The sequence below is a fragment of the Odocoileus virginianus genome, chromosome 17 (genome assembly GCF_023699985.2).
Source record: "Odocoileus virginianus isolate 20LAN1187 ecotype Illinois chromosome 17, Ovbor_1.2, whole genome shotgun sequence".
Taxonomy (NCBI): Eukaryota; Metazoa; Chordata; class Mammalia; order Artiodactyla; family Cervidae; genus Odocoileus; species Odocoileus virginianus.
Genome location: NC_069690.1, coordinates 54,756,253 through 54,773,763, shown reverse-complemented (window position 1 = coordinate 54,773,763; position 17,511 = coordinate 54,756,253). Strand labels below are relative to the sequence as shown.

General features: G+C 55.9%; 1 protein-coding gene across 2 annotated transcripts in view; it reads right to left on the bottom strand.

Annotated features, from left to right (window-relative positions):
• Positions 1-17,511, bottom strand: part of SDK2 (sidekick cell adhesion molecule 2) — a 260,100-nt gene that overhangs the window by 122,061 nt on the left and 120,528 nt on the right. For both annotated transcript variants that reach the window (XM_070480035.1, XM_070480036.1), the window contains exon 2: positions 15,796-15,955. In XM_070480035.1, the coding sequence (XP_070336136.1) occupies positions 15,796-15,955 (160 nt within the window). The remainder of the gene's footprint in view (positions 1-15,795; positions 15,956-17,511) is intronic.

Sequence of the window (17,511 nt, the reverse complement as noted above, 5' to 3'; positions counted from 1 at the left end):
ATCACCCTCATCACATTCCTCTTTTTTCCCCATGTGTCCCTAATGAAGTTTTGGGTGGACTTCCCAGGTGTCTCAGGGGTAAAGAATCCACGTGCCAAGCAGGAGACAAGGGTTTGATCCTTGGGTCGGGAAGATTCCCTGGAGAAGAAAATGGCAACCCACTCCAGTATTCTTGCCTGGGAAATCCCAGCCTGGTGAGCTACAGTCCGTGGGGTCACAAAAGAGTCGGACACGACTTAGCAGAACAATGAAGTTTTGAGTGTGGCTCCCTCTCCCCAGTTCCCCCACAAGCCCTGTGGTTTTTAACTGCATGATTTTGCAGCGTGGTGACTTCTGCCATCGTTTCTATCTCATGTTAGCAGAACTGGCTGCAAAGCTCTAAACTCGGTGTCTGACATTCGGTAAGCACTGGGGAAATGCGTCTTTATGAGTCTGCCACCGCCACTGATCATTTGACCCAGACTGGAGAGTCCACAAAGTTCCGGGCACTGTGTGAGGCTCTGGGAGTCAGCAGTGATAACGACGCCAGCAATAACAGCAGAACCATAGTCTTCCCAGTGTTGGGGTCCCCCCAGCTCCTTACGCTTAGGTGAAATGTTGCTCCTGCTGCCACACCCTACTTAGCAAGCCCTGTTCCCCAGCCCCATGACCAGTCCCTTCATTCCTTCTGCCACTGCCACCCCCTGGACATCTCAGGATCTCAGGGGAGAGGCGAAACAAGGACTTGCTCCTCTTAGAGCAGAAGTGACTTTGTCCTGGCCCCTTTAATTGGCACAAGGGATGATGGGTAATTAACACTAAGGAGGGCGGGGCCAATGTGCAAGGTAGAAAGATCATTCGAAGCGGGAGCCTCCTGTGGGCACAGAGTGTGGGGGATGCTCTGCCTGACCAGCCCGCGCTTCCTGCATGGCTGTGTCCTGCTCCCTGGTCTCCACCAGGCTCCTGATTTCCCCAGGACAGATTTTGGGGGGTATTAATGAATGCTGATGAGGCTGGAGGATGAACCACTGTCCTCCTGGGGTGCCTCCAGCTTGCTGGGCCAGGTCAGGTAGGGGGTGCTGGGCAGAGGCGTCCCTGGACGTCGCGCCGTGCCTGCGGTTGGCAGCTCGGGCAGGGCGGGGGTGCCTGGTGAGCTGCCCGCTCCCTTCCCGCCCAGACCAGGCTTAGGCTCAGGACGGATGCTCTTCCTGTCTCCCTGGGTGAGGCTTCAGATGGCCCTGTGTCTCTCTTCTCTGAGTCCCGAGGCTCAAGCATCCAAGCGGGGCAGGTGTCCACTCCCCGAGCCCTCCCCAAACTCCCGGCTCTCTGGGTGATATCCTTTTGGGAGAGTCTTGGCCACACTGCCACGGAAGTCAGAAAACAGGCTCCAACGACTACTAGTGTCCAGAGCTGGGTTTGGGGCTTGGGGGGCAAAAGCTCTCGGGGGTGGTGGGCACAGGTGAAGGAGGAGGGTTTTGGACTGTCTGTGTGTATTACTTGCTAATTGTCCTTGGGCAGGTTGCCAAATCGCTCTGTGCCTCCATTTCCTCAGCTATAAAACAAGGGTAATAATAATAATTATCATAAGCAAGCCAGGCAGTTCTAAGCACTTTACATACAGAATAATGCATTTACTCCCCTTTAACTATCCTACAAGATCAGAATTCATTTTATCCAAATTCGGCAGGTGAAAAAGATGAGGAAACCAAGGCACAGAGAGGTTGAGCAACTTGCCCAAGGTTACACAGCCAGGAGGCCTTAGATTCTGTGCTCTTCACCACGACACCACGGTCCCTACCTGAAGGCACGGCATGAGGATGACATGACATAATACCCACCATGCTTAGTAGGACAGGACCTGGCATGAGGCATGTGGCAAGCACATGCTGAGTTAGCTGCCCCTGGGATGACTTATGTTACTGTCACTCATTCACTGTGTCCTGGGAGAACAGAGCTCTGCCCCCAGCCCCTCTAACAGTCCCCGACCACCTGGCACAACGCTCCTGTCCCGCTTGCCAGCCCCAGGAGCAGCGTCTGAGCTTCAGCGGCCATGACATCCAGCGTCGGAGCTAGGACGGCGGCTGCCCTGAGCCCCATGGCCCAGAGCCGAGCCCCCAACTCTCTGCCCTTCCCAATATCTGCTCAGATCCTGGGCAGCAGGCCCCAGAAAGCATCCCACCAGCCCTGATTCTCTCTGGCCTAGGTCCAGCAGGACTCGCCTCCACCCTCTACTCCTCCTCTTTGGATGGGCAGCCGCTTCAAAGCTTTGCAGCCACTCCAGGCGGGATGTGGCAGCTACCCCCCGCCCCTGCTCCCTAAATCCGGCCTGGCCTCAGGACTTCACCCACAGAACCTGGTGGAACATTCCAAAGCCAGGGCTCAAGAGCCTTGCAGCTTCCACGCTCGCCCTCCCGGACCACTGCCCCAGACCACCATGGCACGGAGGCTGGTAACTCACAAGGAGAGAGCAGCAGCCCAGCTGTCCCCGTCGTGACCTGCCAGCCCCGCTGACCGCCCGCTAAACGCAGCGTCACGGGAGCACGTAGGAGGGACCAGCCCAGAAACAGCAAACCACGGCCAAGGTTCGGAGGCAGCTGACCAGGAGCTGTGGCCTTGGCCGGGCCGGGTGTGCACCTGTGGGTGGGGCCATCGCTCTGTTCCCCAGGGGTCGAAGGTCAAGGAGCAGCTGCAGCGGCTGAGCTTCTGGATGAGGCCAACTGGGGGTTGACCTCCAGGGCCTGCGCCTGATCTCTTTTGGGGAGGCTGTCTTTCTTGGTCACTACTTCATATTCTGCAGGCAGGAAGCTCCCACCTGCTCACACTGAACTGGGGAACTCTCTGGCATTTTCTAGCCCCTAGGGGCTGCTGGTTGGAGCTGTAAACCCTGCTTTCAACCCCACCCCTCCTCCAAGCCCACCCCCAGGAGGTGGGCTTTAAAAAAATATATTTCTTTATTCATTCGGCTGTGTTGGGTCTTCGTTGCAGCGTGCAGGGTCTTGGGTGAGGCACACGACTCTCCAGTTGTGGGGCAGGGGCTCCAGAGTGCATGGGTTCCGTGGCTCTGGGACATGTGCGACCTTAGTTCCCCAGCCAGGGATGGAACCCACGTCTCCTGAATCGCAAGGCAGATTCTTCACCAGCGGACCACCAGGGAAGTCCCAGCGCACTTGGGGAGCCAGCTGGGAGCTGGTCTCTTCCTTGGCCAGGACGGGAAGTTCAAAATCACAAAATCCCCCAGCACCGCCTCAGTCAGAAAGCTGAAAGTGGGTTGCAGCAGCGACTCCTTTTGCGGGGATGAAGACCCAGGGGAGGGACCACCTGAATCTTCCCGCACTGAGAAATCCCATGACAGGTCTGATGGGTCTCTGAGGGGTATGGGTGGGGAGAGGGGGAGTCAGGCACCAAGGCAGCCCCCAGGAAGCAGGGGTCATTACCAACTCCCCAGGCATCTGTCTAGCCCATTTGCCTGCCTGAGCACAGAACTGAGGCAAGATCTAATTAGTTTCTGTGTCCTGGCTGAGAGCCAAGGTGGGAGGGGATGCCCCGGGGAAGATCTGGGGAGGGGGAGTCAGAAGGAGGCGCTCTCAGGGCAGCCTGGGGTCTCCAGCCCAGCTGTGTGGGGAGGAGGAATGAACATCTCATTTCCATGCATTGAAACAGCACTGATGAAAAACATATGTGCCTCTGCTGGGACCTCCCTTCCCACCCCTCCCCGAAGACCTCGGGCACCACGTGACCGCTGCCCGATGCCCGTCTCCTGCACTGGTTACCAGGGACTCGGGCCAAATCCAAATATGTCAATTTCAGGTGATGGATGATCAAACCCACCCTAATTTGCATGTTAAGTTTCCTAGTGGTAGAAATAAACAGCCTTGGTTCGACCGACAGGAGCTTTTCCCGGGAGCCTTTCATCAAGCAGCAGATGCTTCCTCTGTGTGATCAGTCTGCACTCTGGAGAGTCTGGGTGGACGTGGTCACCTGCCCCCAGGGTTGCCCGGATCGGAAAGTAGGAGAGGAGCGGGCCTGTAGGGAGGGTGTGGCTCCTGTGTGCACACCCGTGTGTTCTAGACTGTGCTGGGCGGGGGGGCCGCCGGTGGGTCCACGTCCTTTGCTCCGCCCCCGATTTGCAGCGAGACCCTAGATGCCCCCCTTTACTCCGGGGTGTCAGTTTCTCCATCTGTAAAATGGGAAGCCTGATAACGTCCTCCTCCGACCCCCAGTGAGAATTAAACGCAGCCGGAGGCTCATGTATGCACCTGGGTGTCGGGTCACACTGGGTGCCCACGCGTGGTCCGTGGATGGACCCCCCAGAGCTGCACCAGCGGTGTCAGTGGGGTGAGGACACCGGAGCGGCCCCTCCCCGCCTGCCCCCTCGGGGGAACCACGGCTTCAGGGAGGTGGTCTCCCTGCCCGCCCCCAAGGGCTCTCGGGGCTGGGAGCCTCGGAGCCACACGCTGCACCACGGGGACACGCGAGGACTCAGTGGGTACCCAAGGGGAGAGAAAGGAGTGGGCGGAGCCAGTGACCCGGGGCCTGGCCACGACCCTCACCCCCAGCACAAGCTGTCTTCCCTGTATCCTGAGATGCTCAACCTGACGAAGAAAAGCCCCCAGTCTGACTGGATCGGGGAGTCCACCTTCTCCCATACTTACACCCCGGTGAAAGCCGAGCAGAGCTGCATGGAGACTCGGAGGGCTGGGCGTCAATTCTAACCCTGACATCTCCAGGGCAAGTTGCCTGCCTCTCAGGTCACGGTGGCCCAGGGCTAAGGTGGCAGGCTTGGCCCCGCAGCCAGGGAGCCATCCTGCGGTTGTGGCTCTCCCCAGGCCCCAGGCGCATGTCCCTGGGCCCCCTCCGCCCCGAGCTCGAGTCCAGCAAGGCAACACCTACCATCCATCCCCCGCTTCCTTGGCAGTGGGGGGCCCACCCCCCTCTCCAAGCCAGGACCCATTAGTGAGAGAGTGAGGAAACTGGTTGCTATGGAAACCGAGACAGCCAGTGTTTTAGAGACTCTCGCTTCTTCCCCACGCACCCCCCCCCCCCGCCTTTCCCCTCACATTTTGAACTTACTCGTCTTAATTGGCATAATTATTGCAACGGCACCCTGAGGCCGGGGAGCCAGCCGTGCCCCTTGCTGCCCACCCTGGCCCTGGCCCTGCGGGGTCTCTCTGCCTCCTGCCTGCCCTTCTCCCGGCTTCTGCTGTCACTCACCAGCAGACCCCGAGCCCGAGGCCGTGACCAGTCCCCTGGGCTCCAGGAAGGCCCTGCCCTCAAGCTTGGGGAGGACTCCACCCCAGGGTGCAGGATGGGCCAGGCTTTCGGGCCTCAGGACGGTGTCAGGAGGCGTTCTGGCCCCTGTGGGGACCAGGTCAGGGCTGCTGCGGATAACAGAGACATCTCCCACCTATGGCCTCAACCTCCTCCACAGCTTTAAAAAGCGAGACTGCCCGGCAGAGACCAGGGCACAGACGGTACTGAGGCTTGTGGAGCCGGCACCTCCCGGTCACAGGGCGGGTGAGCTTGGGCCAGGCTCTCAGAGTCTCAGAGGCTCCGCCTGGGTCTGGGCAGTGGATGCCACACCTGCCTGTTCATCTCACTCCGAGGACCAAAGGTGGCGTTGATGACAGCAACTCTGTGCCACAGGACGTACAGACAGCTGGGGGCTTGAGAGGCCCCCAAGATGGGCCGGGCGGGGGGAGTGGCCAGCCATCTCCGCCCTCCCCCTCCCATGCCAGGCCCAGCGGGGATAGTCTGGGTGCAGTGGTGCCTAGCTCTGCCTCACTGGTTCTCAAAGGCGGGTGGGGAGGTAGCCCCCACCAGGGTACCTCTGGCAAGATCTGGAGAAGTTCTTGGTTGTCACATTCAGGGGAGGCGACTCCCAGCACGAAGTGGGTCCAAACCCTATAACACACAGGGCAGCCCCTCACAACAAAGAATGACCCCCGTCCCAAACATTAAGAACGCCCAGGTCGAGAAACCCTACTCTCCTTACTGCCATCCGCGGAGGGTCCCTCACACTCGGCTCCCACCCCGTTGCTAGGGGCCCCCCTGGATGCACAGGTGGGGTGAGCTGGGTACCTCCCAGCAGCCTCCCTCCCTATCAGGGCCCTCAGGGGTGGGAAGAGGGGCCTGGGGGTCAGAGGCCAGGGGCCAGGGCTCAGGGGCCAGAGAGCACGCTTGGCTGGGGGGTCTCGTCCTTCTCCTGGCCCGCCTCCCCCATCCCTCCCAGAGGATTCCGACATTTCTAAACTCGTTAACTTTTAATTACTACCTTCCCTCTGCCTGAGTACACTGGCTCCATGCCACGTACATCTCTATTAAAATTCAATTTATGCCCATCATAACTAATTCTTGCACTTCAGCTTTCTCACCAGCAGCCTTCAATGTTCAGACAAGATGTCCAAACTCACGGTCGAACTGGAGTAAATCTCCACAGAGGCTGCTAAGACACAGGCAGGGTCTGGTTTTGTTGAGGAAGAGGGGTTCAGACTTCCCAGGAGGGTGGGGACGAGGCTGGGGCAGAAAGGGTAAGGTGGGGAGAGAAGTGGGCGACCGGCTGCCACCCCTCAGTCCAGGCACCGAGTTCCCACTGGCCCCTGGGCTGGAATCAACATTTCCAAAGATCAGCAGGACGGGAGTGGGAGGTGGGGTTGGCGGGGGGCTGGCATTGCCTTTGGGCTGATCCTCTTTGCTGAGCTCTGGGCCCGGCAGAAAGAAGGTCCTAATTTTCCACCCGGTGAACCAATGAGCATCTCCTGATGTTCCTTCATCAGGCTTGGAGGGAAGAGACCTGGCTCGCTTTAGTCCTGTGACTTTGAGCCTTGGGTGGGGAGCTGAACCAGGAAGACGCGTCCCTCGCGTGTGGAGACGGCGTCCCTTAGGAGCTGGCGACGTACAAGGACTGAGAACGGGAACTGAGGTGGGCATGGCCAGCGAGGGACAAAGCAGGAGGTGGACGGCCATCTGGAGTGTTGGTCATCAAGCGTTAGGAATGTCCCTGGTGGTCCAGAGGCGAAGATTCTGTGCTCCCAAGGTAGGCGGCCCAGGTTTGATCCCTGGTGGGGGAACTAGAACCCACATTCATAACTACGAGGTCACATGTCTCAACTGAAAGATCCCACAGGCTGCACCCGGGCGCCCCTAGTGGCACTGGTGAACTCGTCTGTCAGTGCAGGAAACCTCAGAGACATGAGTTCCATCTCTGGGTTGGAAAGATCCCCTGGAGGAGGACACGGCAACCCACTCCACTATTCTTTCCTAGAGAATCCCGTGGACAGAGGAGCCTGGCAGGCTATGGTCCACTGGGTCGCAAAGAGTTGGACATGACTGAAGTATCTCAGCACGCAGGCACGCTGCAGCTAGAAGATTCCGCCTGCTGCAATGAAGACTGTCGATCCTGCATGCCGCAACTAAGACTTGGTGCAGCCAAAAAAAAACAATTTAAAAAAGAGTTAATGTGTGTGAAGCACTTAGAGCAGGGCTGGGTCCACGCTATGGCCCACGTATGAGCCATGACTGGTTCCTCCGTGGTGATTTAGGCCAGCTGGGGCTGTGCGCCGGCAGTACCCCTGCCCTGGGGGAGGGCAGGCAGGGTGAGAGAGCTTGAAGTGGGGGTCGGGGGGGACACCGGCTCAGGGTCCCAGAGATCTGGGTGAAAGCCGGCTCTCCAGGTCTGGCTGAGTGATCCTGGGCAAGTCGCTGGGCCTCTCCGAACGGTGATTCCTAGCTTCGGGGCAGAGATAATAATAACGGCACCGGCCTCCCAGAACTGCTGCCGGGAAGAGCCTGGCTCAGTTCCTGGCCGCCGCATGGCATGTGCCCTCGGGGAAACCTGCCAGCCTCTGCCTCCCTGGCCTCTGCCACCTGCCCTCGCGTCTACGGGGAGGCCAGTGGAGGGGACGGGGTCATCGCAGCTGGCCCTGGAGGCTCCCTTTTATCCTCTCCTCTGAAAGGTTTCAAAAGCTGCGGCCACTCTGCAGGAGTCCCCTGCTGTGACTACAGCAGGGCCGTCACCGCGGGGGTCCCTGCCTTCTCCCCACCCCCGAGCTGGGTGGCTCCCCGCCCCCCACCACCACAAAGGATGTCGGGCTGGCGGCGGGGCTGAGGACCCAGCCAGGCCTGGCTCACCTGAGCCTCCCCCCAACACCCACACCCAGCAGGGCCCAGCCTCAACTAGTCTCACGCCTTCAGCCTTGCACCCCAGAGGGTCTGAGGGGCCCCCGGCCTCTCGCTCCTGGGGCCAGAAGAACAGTGATGAGTGGGGCCGAAGGAGCCCCATCAGGGACCCGTGTGCATTGGCGCAGAAAGGACAAAACACCCAGGTGACAGGCCTCCTGGATCGGCCACTTGCTCCCTGGACAAGCCCAGCCACATTCCGGAACTTCTGCGAGCTTCCGCAGAAGGAGGGTAAGAACACCTCCCAGTGTTGCTGTGAAATGATGTATATTAAGTTCTTGAAACCGAATGAGCCTGAATAAACAGTAGTTCTTCTTTGGATTCGTGTGCCTGACTACGCATGGGAATCTGTGTGTGTGTGTGTGTGTGTGTGTGGTCTGCCTCGTTGACTTGTTTTTCCTATGTGATTTAAAAATTGTATTTCTACTTTATTTTTTTGGCTGCCTTGGGTCTTCACGGCTGTGTGCAGGCTTCCTCTGGCTGCGCGGAGCGGAGGCTGGAGGCTCACTGCGGCTTCTCTCGTCGCGGAGGACGGGCTCTAGGGTGCTCGGGCTCGGTTGCAGTGCACGGGCGTCACCGCCCCACAGCATCTGGGCCCGCCCCAGACCGGGGACTGAACTGGTGTCCCCTGCATTGGCAGGAAGATTCGTAACCGCTGGACCATCAGGAGAGTCCTGCCTACTTTGGTGTGAGAATAGTTACGGGAGGAGGCGCTGCTGGGTGGGACAAAAGAACGCGGTTGATGGTTCTGCCAGGACGTGGTCACAAGGACGGGAGGCTAAGGTCTATCCTCCACCCTCCCCACGGCCACTGCCTCACCTGCCGCTTCTCGAGCTGGTGGGAGAGGCTCCATCCACACAGCCCTGGCTGGTGGCATGGACACCAACGGGGCCTGACCTGATTCAACCTGGAGAGATGCCCCCCGACGCCCCACGGGAGGGAAGGGTGCGAGGTATGCGAGAGCAAACGGGCGCAGCAGGCTCCAGGGCGACGCAGAGGGCCTGACCTTTATGTGAGTTACCGCCCCGCAGAGCCAGGACGTTACACAAACACATCTATGCTTTGCGTGCTCATAACTCATAACCACTAAACCGGAGAAGGCCATGGCGCCCCACTCCAGTACTCTTGCCTGGAAAATCCCATGGACGGAGGAGCCGGTGGACTACAGTCCACGGGCTCACTAAGAGTCGGACACGACTGAGCGACTTCACTTTCATTTTTCACTTTCAGGCATTGGAGAAGGAGATGGCAACCCACTCTGGTGTTCTTGCCTAGAGAATCCCAGCGACGGGGGAGCCCAGTGGGCTGCGGTCTATGGGGTCGCACAGAGTCAGACACGCCTGAAGTGGCTTAGCAGCAGCAGTGACCATTAAACGCATGTATGAGACCTAAGGAATCACATGGACGCAGAGCACCACGACCTCTTTGTGGTTGTTGTTTAGTTGTTAAGTCACATCCGACTCTTTTGCGACCCCATGGACTGTAGCCCGCCAGGCTCTTCTGTCCATAGGATTTTCTAGGCAAGGGCACTGGAGTGGGTTGCCATTTCCCTTGGAGACATCCTCACCTGCACATGAGATTTCTGGTAGGTTTGCTATTTGTCTCCTTATTCTATTAAGACGACAGCCAGTGTAACCTAACAGCTACCATTTATTGCATGTCTGTTGCACCTTGACTGCATCTGCCCCATAGACTCTGAGTGCCCACTATAATCCTCTGAAGTAGGATGACTGTGCCCAGTTCCAAAGCGAGAAAACAAACTCAGGTGGCTAAGTATTCCTGCCCAAAGTCACAGAGCTAGTCAGTGGGAGAAGCATGAATGTATTCAGGTGGGCCTAACCCCAAAGTCCAGGTCATTTCCATTCCGCCCCCAAGGATGGATTCATACCCACAAGCCTTGCAGAGTCCCTGACACTGAGAGAGGCCGAGGTTTTCCACCGTGTGGATGTCTCTCTCTCTCTCTCTCTCTGTCACACACACACTCCACATATCCCTGGCTCAATCTGGTGCAGATCCCACTGAGAATAAAGATTCCTGGAGACTGGATGTGCATGCTAACTCCTTCCTTTGAACATGGAATGGGAAACGGTTAAATTTACAACGTCACTCCCAGTTTTATTTTCTCCCAACTTGCTGAGTAAATTCAGCCATCTTTCTGCCTGAAAATTGGATATTATCACCCAACTCAAAACCTAGGGTTTGCAAGGGACAGGAAGACCTCAGCAGAAAGCAGTGGTCAGAGAATTGTGATGAAGCTGACTGATCTCTTATATGAGGGGGTTTTTAGTATGCATTTATTCCCAAGGGGAAACCAGAACCTTCAGTTGAGCCAAAAAGCAAGAAAGTGCTAGAAATCCAATGGGGACAGGTCAAAAGGACTCAAGAGCCGGGATGAAGAAGCTCCACTGGCCAACTCTGGGTTACTATGAATGTCCAAACGAATAATGATGGGAATGGATTAAAACACAGAGGAAAAATTATCCATAAGTTCATATAGGTTTTACACTATTTTAAAGGGGGTGAGAAAGGAAAGATCTCTTTCATGAGATAATGCCAACTAATACAAGAAATGATGGAAAAGGTGCTAATCACAACCATCTTGGTAATAATTGATTCAGATGAGACTCATCAGTGGATGTTCAACTGCTGGCTGAGAGATTCCTGGGGAGAATATTCACACAGTCTCAAATTATCATCCAAAAGGGAGAAATTACACTGATACCCTGACAAGGGAGAAATCTGTGAATGTCATCTTGACCAGTTGAAAAAACCTACCGTGACCGGTAATGGGACAAACTGACATCAGGTACATGTAAGTGTGAAGTGCTGAAAAGGATGTACATCTACAGAATATTCCTGCCAAAAAGATGAACGTAATTATGAGAATATAACTGGACAAATCCACACTGGAGGACATTTTGCAAAACTGGCTGAACTCTCAAAAATGTCAATTCTGTGAAAGACAGGAAAGAAAAATGAGGAATAGTTCTAGAGTCTAAAGAGTCATGACAACTAAACCCAATGTGTGGTCCTTGATTAAAAATCCTGTATTAAATGACAATAATAAAAATGTCCACAAAGGTATAATTGGGATACATGTAGAAATTTGAATATGGACTGTGTGTTAGATGGTAATATTATATTACCATTAATGTGCAATTTCCTGAGTGTGAAAATTGTGTGGCAGTTCTGTAGGAAAACACCTTCTTCTTACGAAATTTTACTTAGGGGTGAACTGACATAATATCGGCAACTAATTTCTTTTTTAAAAAATTATTTATTTTCATTTATTTGGCTGGGCCGGGTCTTAGTTGTGCATGTGGGATCTAGTTCCCTGACCGGAGACTGAACGGGGCCCCTGCATTGGGACCACAGAGCCTTAGGCACTAGACGGCCAGGGAGTGAAGTCAAGTGAAGTCGCGCAATCATGTCCGACTCTTTGCGACCCCGTGGACTGTAGCCCGCCAGGCTCTTCAGTCCACGGGGTTTTCCAGGCAAGAATACTGGCGTGGGTTGCCATTTCCTTCTCCAGGGGATCTTCCCGACCCAGGGATCGAACCCCCGTCTCCCGCATTGTAGGCAAACGCTTTACCGTCTGAGCCAACAGGGAACCCCAACTAATTCTTAAATAATTAATGAATGCATACATGCGTACACAGAAAGAGCAAGAGAGAGTGCAAATGATACAAAACATTAGTGAATGGAAAAAAGGCATACAAGTGTTTTTGGTACCATCATAGTTTTTCCAAGATTTGGAAATTTGCAAAATTAAAAAGAAAAGAAGGAAGGAAGGAAAAAGCACCTGCTGTGAGCCAGGCCCTCCCCGGGGACAGGGGCGGTGAAATGACGGGTGGGGAGGTTCTGTCTGCCCCAACACCCTTTTCCTTTCTTCTGATAAGAGTTCCCATTTTCACTCCCATCACTGGGCTCTAGTGGGTGGAGCTGCTGCAAAAGGGCCTATGGCTGGGAGCAGACATGTGACATAGCCCGGCCAATCACAGCTCTCCATGCTGCTGCCCCACAGGGATTGGTCGGGGCAGATCCAGGCTGGACCAATCGGAATCCTTCCCTGGGTCTTTCTACATGAACCTCCTTCTACAGGGAAGTTTCTTTCTACTCTGAGATCAGGTGGCTCGAAGCCTATGATTCTTGGACTGCTCAACGTCTCTCACTGCGTGAGAATAAAGTCTGAGTCCAGAGGCGGGCACAGCTGAGCAGCGCAGATCCCTGAGGCCCTGACAGTATCTAGTTCTTGGTTCTATTAGTAAGTCCTGAGACTCCTGGAACTGCCAAGACACCTGAAGCTCTTCCTTCATTCTGCGGTTTACTTTCATGCCCTTATTTAATTAATTAGAAGGCAAAGTATAAGGAGATGTATTAGGGACAGAAACAAAGGGCAGAGAGAGGCAGAAATGAACGCGTGTGTGTGTGTGTGTGTGTGTGTGTGTGTGTGTGAGAGATTTACTGAGAGCACACCAGTGTTCCACCCGGAAAGGCTTTCCCAAAGAGCTGGGACCCTGCAGGAAACAGAAAGAAGGTTCTGAAAGGGACAATATTCCGAGCGGAGGGGACAGGACAGTTTGGACAAAGGCAGAAAAGAAGGCTGTCCTGGGCATAAAAAGCCTTCCTGGGGGTGAGGAGGCAAGAGACTGAGCTCACCGAATGGATGCTCAACCATGTCCCCCTGAGTAACTTCCATCCGGCCGACCTCTGAAATGCATCTTTCTTCTGAGAACGTGCAGGGTACATTTAGCAGAAAGATGCTTAGGACACATGTACATGGAGGGGGCGATGGCAACAATCTTTCTCCAATAAGAGGCAGTGTGGGTGGTGGGAAAGAATTCAAGCCCTGTGGTCATCTGACTTACATCTGAAGCCCAATTCAGCAACTTGACCTTGCGTGGACTGTTTAATCTAAGCTTCAGTTTGCTCATCTGTAGAATGGGAGAGAAACAACGGAACCTACTCATAAGATTGCTGACAGGATTAAAGGAGATGCTCCCAGAGAGCCTATCATAACATCAGCCATGAAATAAATTCTTTTTTGGTTGCCAATGATTATTATCATCATTACCATCATCAACCACACCTGTACCCTGAGAACGATCTGGATGCTTCCAGGGTTAGGGGGCTGACCGGGTCCAAAGAAAGCTCATTCCATCGTTGGGCGAATCTGAACCTGAAGAGCCAGCGTGTGCTTCTGTGTAACCCACCCCCACGTCCTCGCAGTTTCAGGCACCAGAAGAACAGCTGTGAACCCGATAAGGAATCAGCTCTCCTCCTCCTTGGTCCTGCCTGCAGCTCCCTGCCAGCAGAAATCCAGGGCAAGGACACCGCTGAGAGTGTGGTATGCCATCAGCATGCTCTGGGGGTGCCCACTCAAGCATGTCCACCATCCAAGAGGCTCCAGGGGCTCTTCATGGAAACTGTTAAAACTGCTCAGGGTGCCACAGAGCTTTTAGGAATGGTTCTGGGACCCCGACAGAAAACCATCACAGGGGCTGCTCAGGGAGGCCCCTCTGGTCTCCTCATGGCTCCCTGGAGAACCAAAGCCCAGAGTGGCCAGCCCTGGAGGGCCTCCTTCATCCGGGTCCAGGTCTCTCACCATCCACAGACGGGAGGGTGGTCCTCCCGCCCTGGCCCCACCTGTTCTCTCGTTTGCCAGTGGCCAGTCCCACTGAAACCCAGCAGGAGCTCGTGGGGCTCCTGGGCACCAAAATCTTCTTATGTGACTGTTTCTTCCATGCAGGAAACAGCCTTCTGCCTCCATGACCTTCCCCGAGGTCCAGAGTCGCTAATCAGGGAAGGGAGGGGATGCGGAGACAAGGGAGGAGCGGCCAAGAACCAATAGCAGACGCTTGGGGCAGGGTCCCGGTTCTACCTCAAGGGAGGCACAGAACAGTATCTTTGAACTCCTTACAGAACTAAAGTGGCAGTGCTGGCCTCCCTTGTGGCTCAGATGGTAAAGAATCTGCCTGCAATGCAGGAGGCCCGGGTTTGATCCCTGCGTCAGGAAGATCCCCTAGAAAAGGGAATGGAAACCCACTCCAGTATTCTTGCCTGGAGAATTCCATGGACAGAGGAGCCTGGTGGGCTGCAGTCCACGGGGTCGCAAAGAGCCGGACACGACTGAATGACAAACACACAAAGTCCAGGCAAGAACACTGGAGTGGGTCACCATTCCCTTCTCCAGGGGATCTTCCCAACCCAGGGATCAAACCCGGGTCTCCTGCATTGCAGGTAGGTTCTTTACCACTGAGCTATTGGAAAGTCCACTTACAAAAGGAAAAGCCCCAATAAATGGAAAATGAAGTATTTGTGAGGCATTCTTCATTTCAGAGAGAAGGTCACAGTTTGATAACCTCAAGAACCACAGAAATTCATCAGGAGACCACCTAAAGCCAGATTAAAGGAGTGCACACCCTAATCTGATCAGTAACCCCACCCTTGAACCACTGCTATAGAACTCCCCAAATCCTCCTGGGTTGGGACACACCTTTTTTTTTTTTGGACACACATTTTTGACGGCACGAGCCTGCTGTGTCCCCGTTTGCCTGGCAAAGCATAAAATTATTCTTTTCTACTTCACTCAAAACTCTGTCTCTGAGATTCAAACCGGCACCTGTGTACAGAGGCCGAGTTTTCGGCATCAACACCAAGCCCATCCAGACCAGTGTTGGGGTAGAGGGAACCTGGGCACCAGGGTCACCCCAAACTCTGGCTTCCTGGCTTCATGGGGAAACGGATGGTTTCCTGGGAAGGACAGAACCTCAAGCAGTTAAATCCCCCTCCTCTCATTTGCATTCCTGTCCCCGATCTGTATCAACATCCCCAGGGCAAGGCAATCTTGTTTCCCCAACAAAACCTATTATGCACATCAGGCCTAGGGATTAATTACCAGGCACAGGGTCGGGGCCAATAAAACAGGATGCGGGAAGAGCCCGGAGAGAGGCTGGGGGCCGCCCGGCTTCGGCGGTAGCTGCCTCGCAGGCACTCTTTCACTGGCCCTTGCTGAGACCCAGCTCTCTCTCTCTCTCTGTGTTCCCCTTTCTCCCCACTTGGCAGTGTGCTGGGGAAGCAGGCCAGGCCGACCCAGAGCACCGTGCGGGGGCATAACAGGAAGCAGAGATAAGTCCAAATGCCGAGGGGGTCCCACTTTCGTGTTCCCCCTGAATTTCCCTCCCAAATAGAATCTATCCATCGCTTACGGATCCCGGGAAGCCACATGCCACGGCCCTCTGTTGGACCCAGGCCCCTCCAACAGCTCCCCTGAGACAGCAGCATTTTCTCAGGAGGGAGGGATCTGGTCACAGCTCACGCTGGCACTGAGCTCCTCTGCCCTAAATGTCACCTCTGCCCTGTCCCAGGCTGCCTGGACCACCCTATGGGGTGGCTCCCCCAGCCCACCCTCTAGTCATCCTCTGCTGGCTTAGCCCGCAGGGTCTTCTCACCCCAGGTCAAGGCTGCCTTGATCCCCCCGCCCCACCCAACCCCCTGCAACTTCCGACATCCCAGCCTCCCTGCAGCCCTGGACCAGAGCTGCCCCGAGCTGCCAGCCCAGCCCGCTCCCCGTTCAGGTGCCCCTCCAGGACACGGTGGGACCCTGGCGGCCCGGAGGGAGGGAAGGGGCGGCGTGCTTGCCTGTACTCCAGGGAGAACTTGGTCAGCTCTCGGTCGTTGTGCAGCCACTTGAACTCCAGCGGCCAGCTGCCCTCGGCCATGCACGTGAGCACCAGGCGGTTCCCCTCCAGGTGCACCTGCGTCCGCACCGGCTCCGTCTTGAAATAGGGGGCCACGTCATCTGCAGGGAACAGAGACACCGAAGCGCCGGTTACCACTTCTCTCCTGCCTGCAGTCGCGCACCTGGAGCCCGGCCTCTGGGAGGCAGATGGGGCAGGCGCAGCGGGTCACGGGCGAAGGTCCTGTGCCCGGGAAGGGCTGGAACTCAGGTCAGTGCGACTTCAGGGCATGTATGCAGAGCGACCTCTCCCTGCCGGCCTCCTACCAGAAGGCCCTGGGCCCACCCCCTTGGCTGCCACCCCGACGCTCCAGGACTTTCGGTCTCTCCCGCCTCAGGATCCCCATCCATCCGACACCCTTTGCTTCTGGTTTCTCCTTCCAGAGAAGAAGGAAGGGTGGGGGGAGCACTTCTGCACTTTAGCCAAAGGGAAAATAAGTGCCACGTGGGAAAGGGGGGCAAGGGGGCATGGGTAAAGCGGGAGACAGGAGCTGACACACACACTACTTATAAGGACCTCCTGCTCAGCCCTCTGTAACGACTTCCATGGGAACAGAGTCTCGAGAAGAGTGGATGCGTACACGTATAACTGATCCACTTTGCTGTGAAGCAGGAGCCAACACAACATTGTAAATCACCTGTGCTCCAATACAAATTAATTAAAAAAAAAAAAACTCAAGGGAAACAGGGGTAGGACACCTGGGTTGGCAGGAGTGGCATGTGATGGGGGTGACCAGAGTCCTGCTTCCTAAGGCTGCAGGAAACCCTTCCAGGCGCCAAGGGCGGGGTCCCTCTCGGGGGCCTCCCTCCACCGCCAGGCTTGTTGGTCTTCCACCCGAGGTTCTGGGCCAGCCTGCCTAGACCTCTTCACTCACACACCAGGTTGGCTGTGGGGTCAGAAGAAATGCCACTGGCTGGGCTGCCGGCATGGGGTACAGTCCTTGCTCTGCTCTTCTCTAACCCTTTGACCCGACTCAGTCCAACCAAGCATGAGCCCCCCGCCCCCCAGCTCCCCTAGACACAGACAATGCACGCAGGACCCCAGACTTCAGGGGAGCACTGAGACCAAAAGCTTTGGGTGGAGATAGAGGCTTTCTGTCTGCCGGCAAGTCGGAAAAGGGGCAGAAGTGAAATCGATGAGGGGTTGGACAAACGAAATGGGAGACGCAGCAAGGGGGAGAGGGCCTCCACGCCCATCGTTGAGCAGACCTGTGTTTCGGGGAGGGGTCTGCACTGGAAACAACACAGGGACTGAAGTACTACCAGGTTCCGGGTCACCATGGACGGAGGGGTGTGGTGGGCTAGAGTCCAAGGGGTCGCAAAGAGTCGGACACGACCGAGTGGCTTCACTCATCGGATCTACCTGCAAGCCCACAACCAGATAGGATCAAAATCCACCTTTCAGAGAGGGGTTAGAAGCTCGCCCCAGGTCACACAGCTGGAAGGCAAGCAGCCAGCCCTGCAAGCTGAGCACTTAACCCTGCACTTGACCATGAAGGTGAAACGTGGATGAAGAGGAAGATGGGTTTAAGGCACCCACACGCACTCAATGCCTTTGCGTCTGATAGACCGAGGAGGCGAGCTCCAGGGAGCACTGTTCACCAGCTCATCCAGAGAGC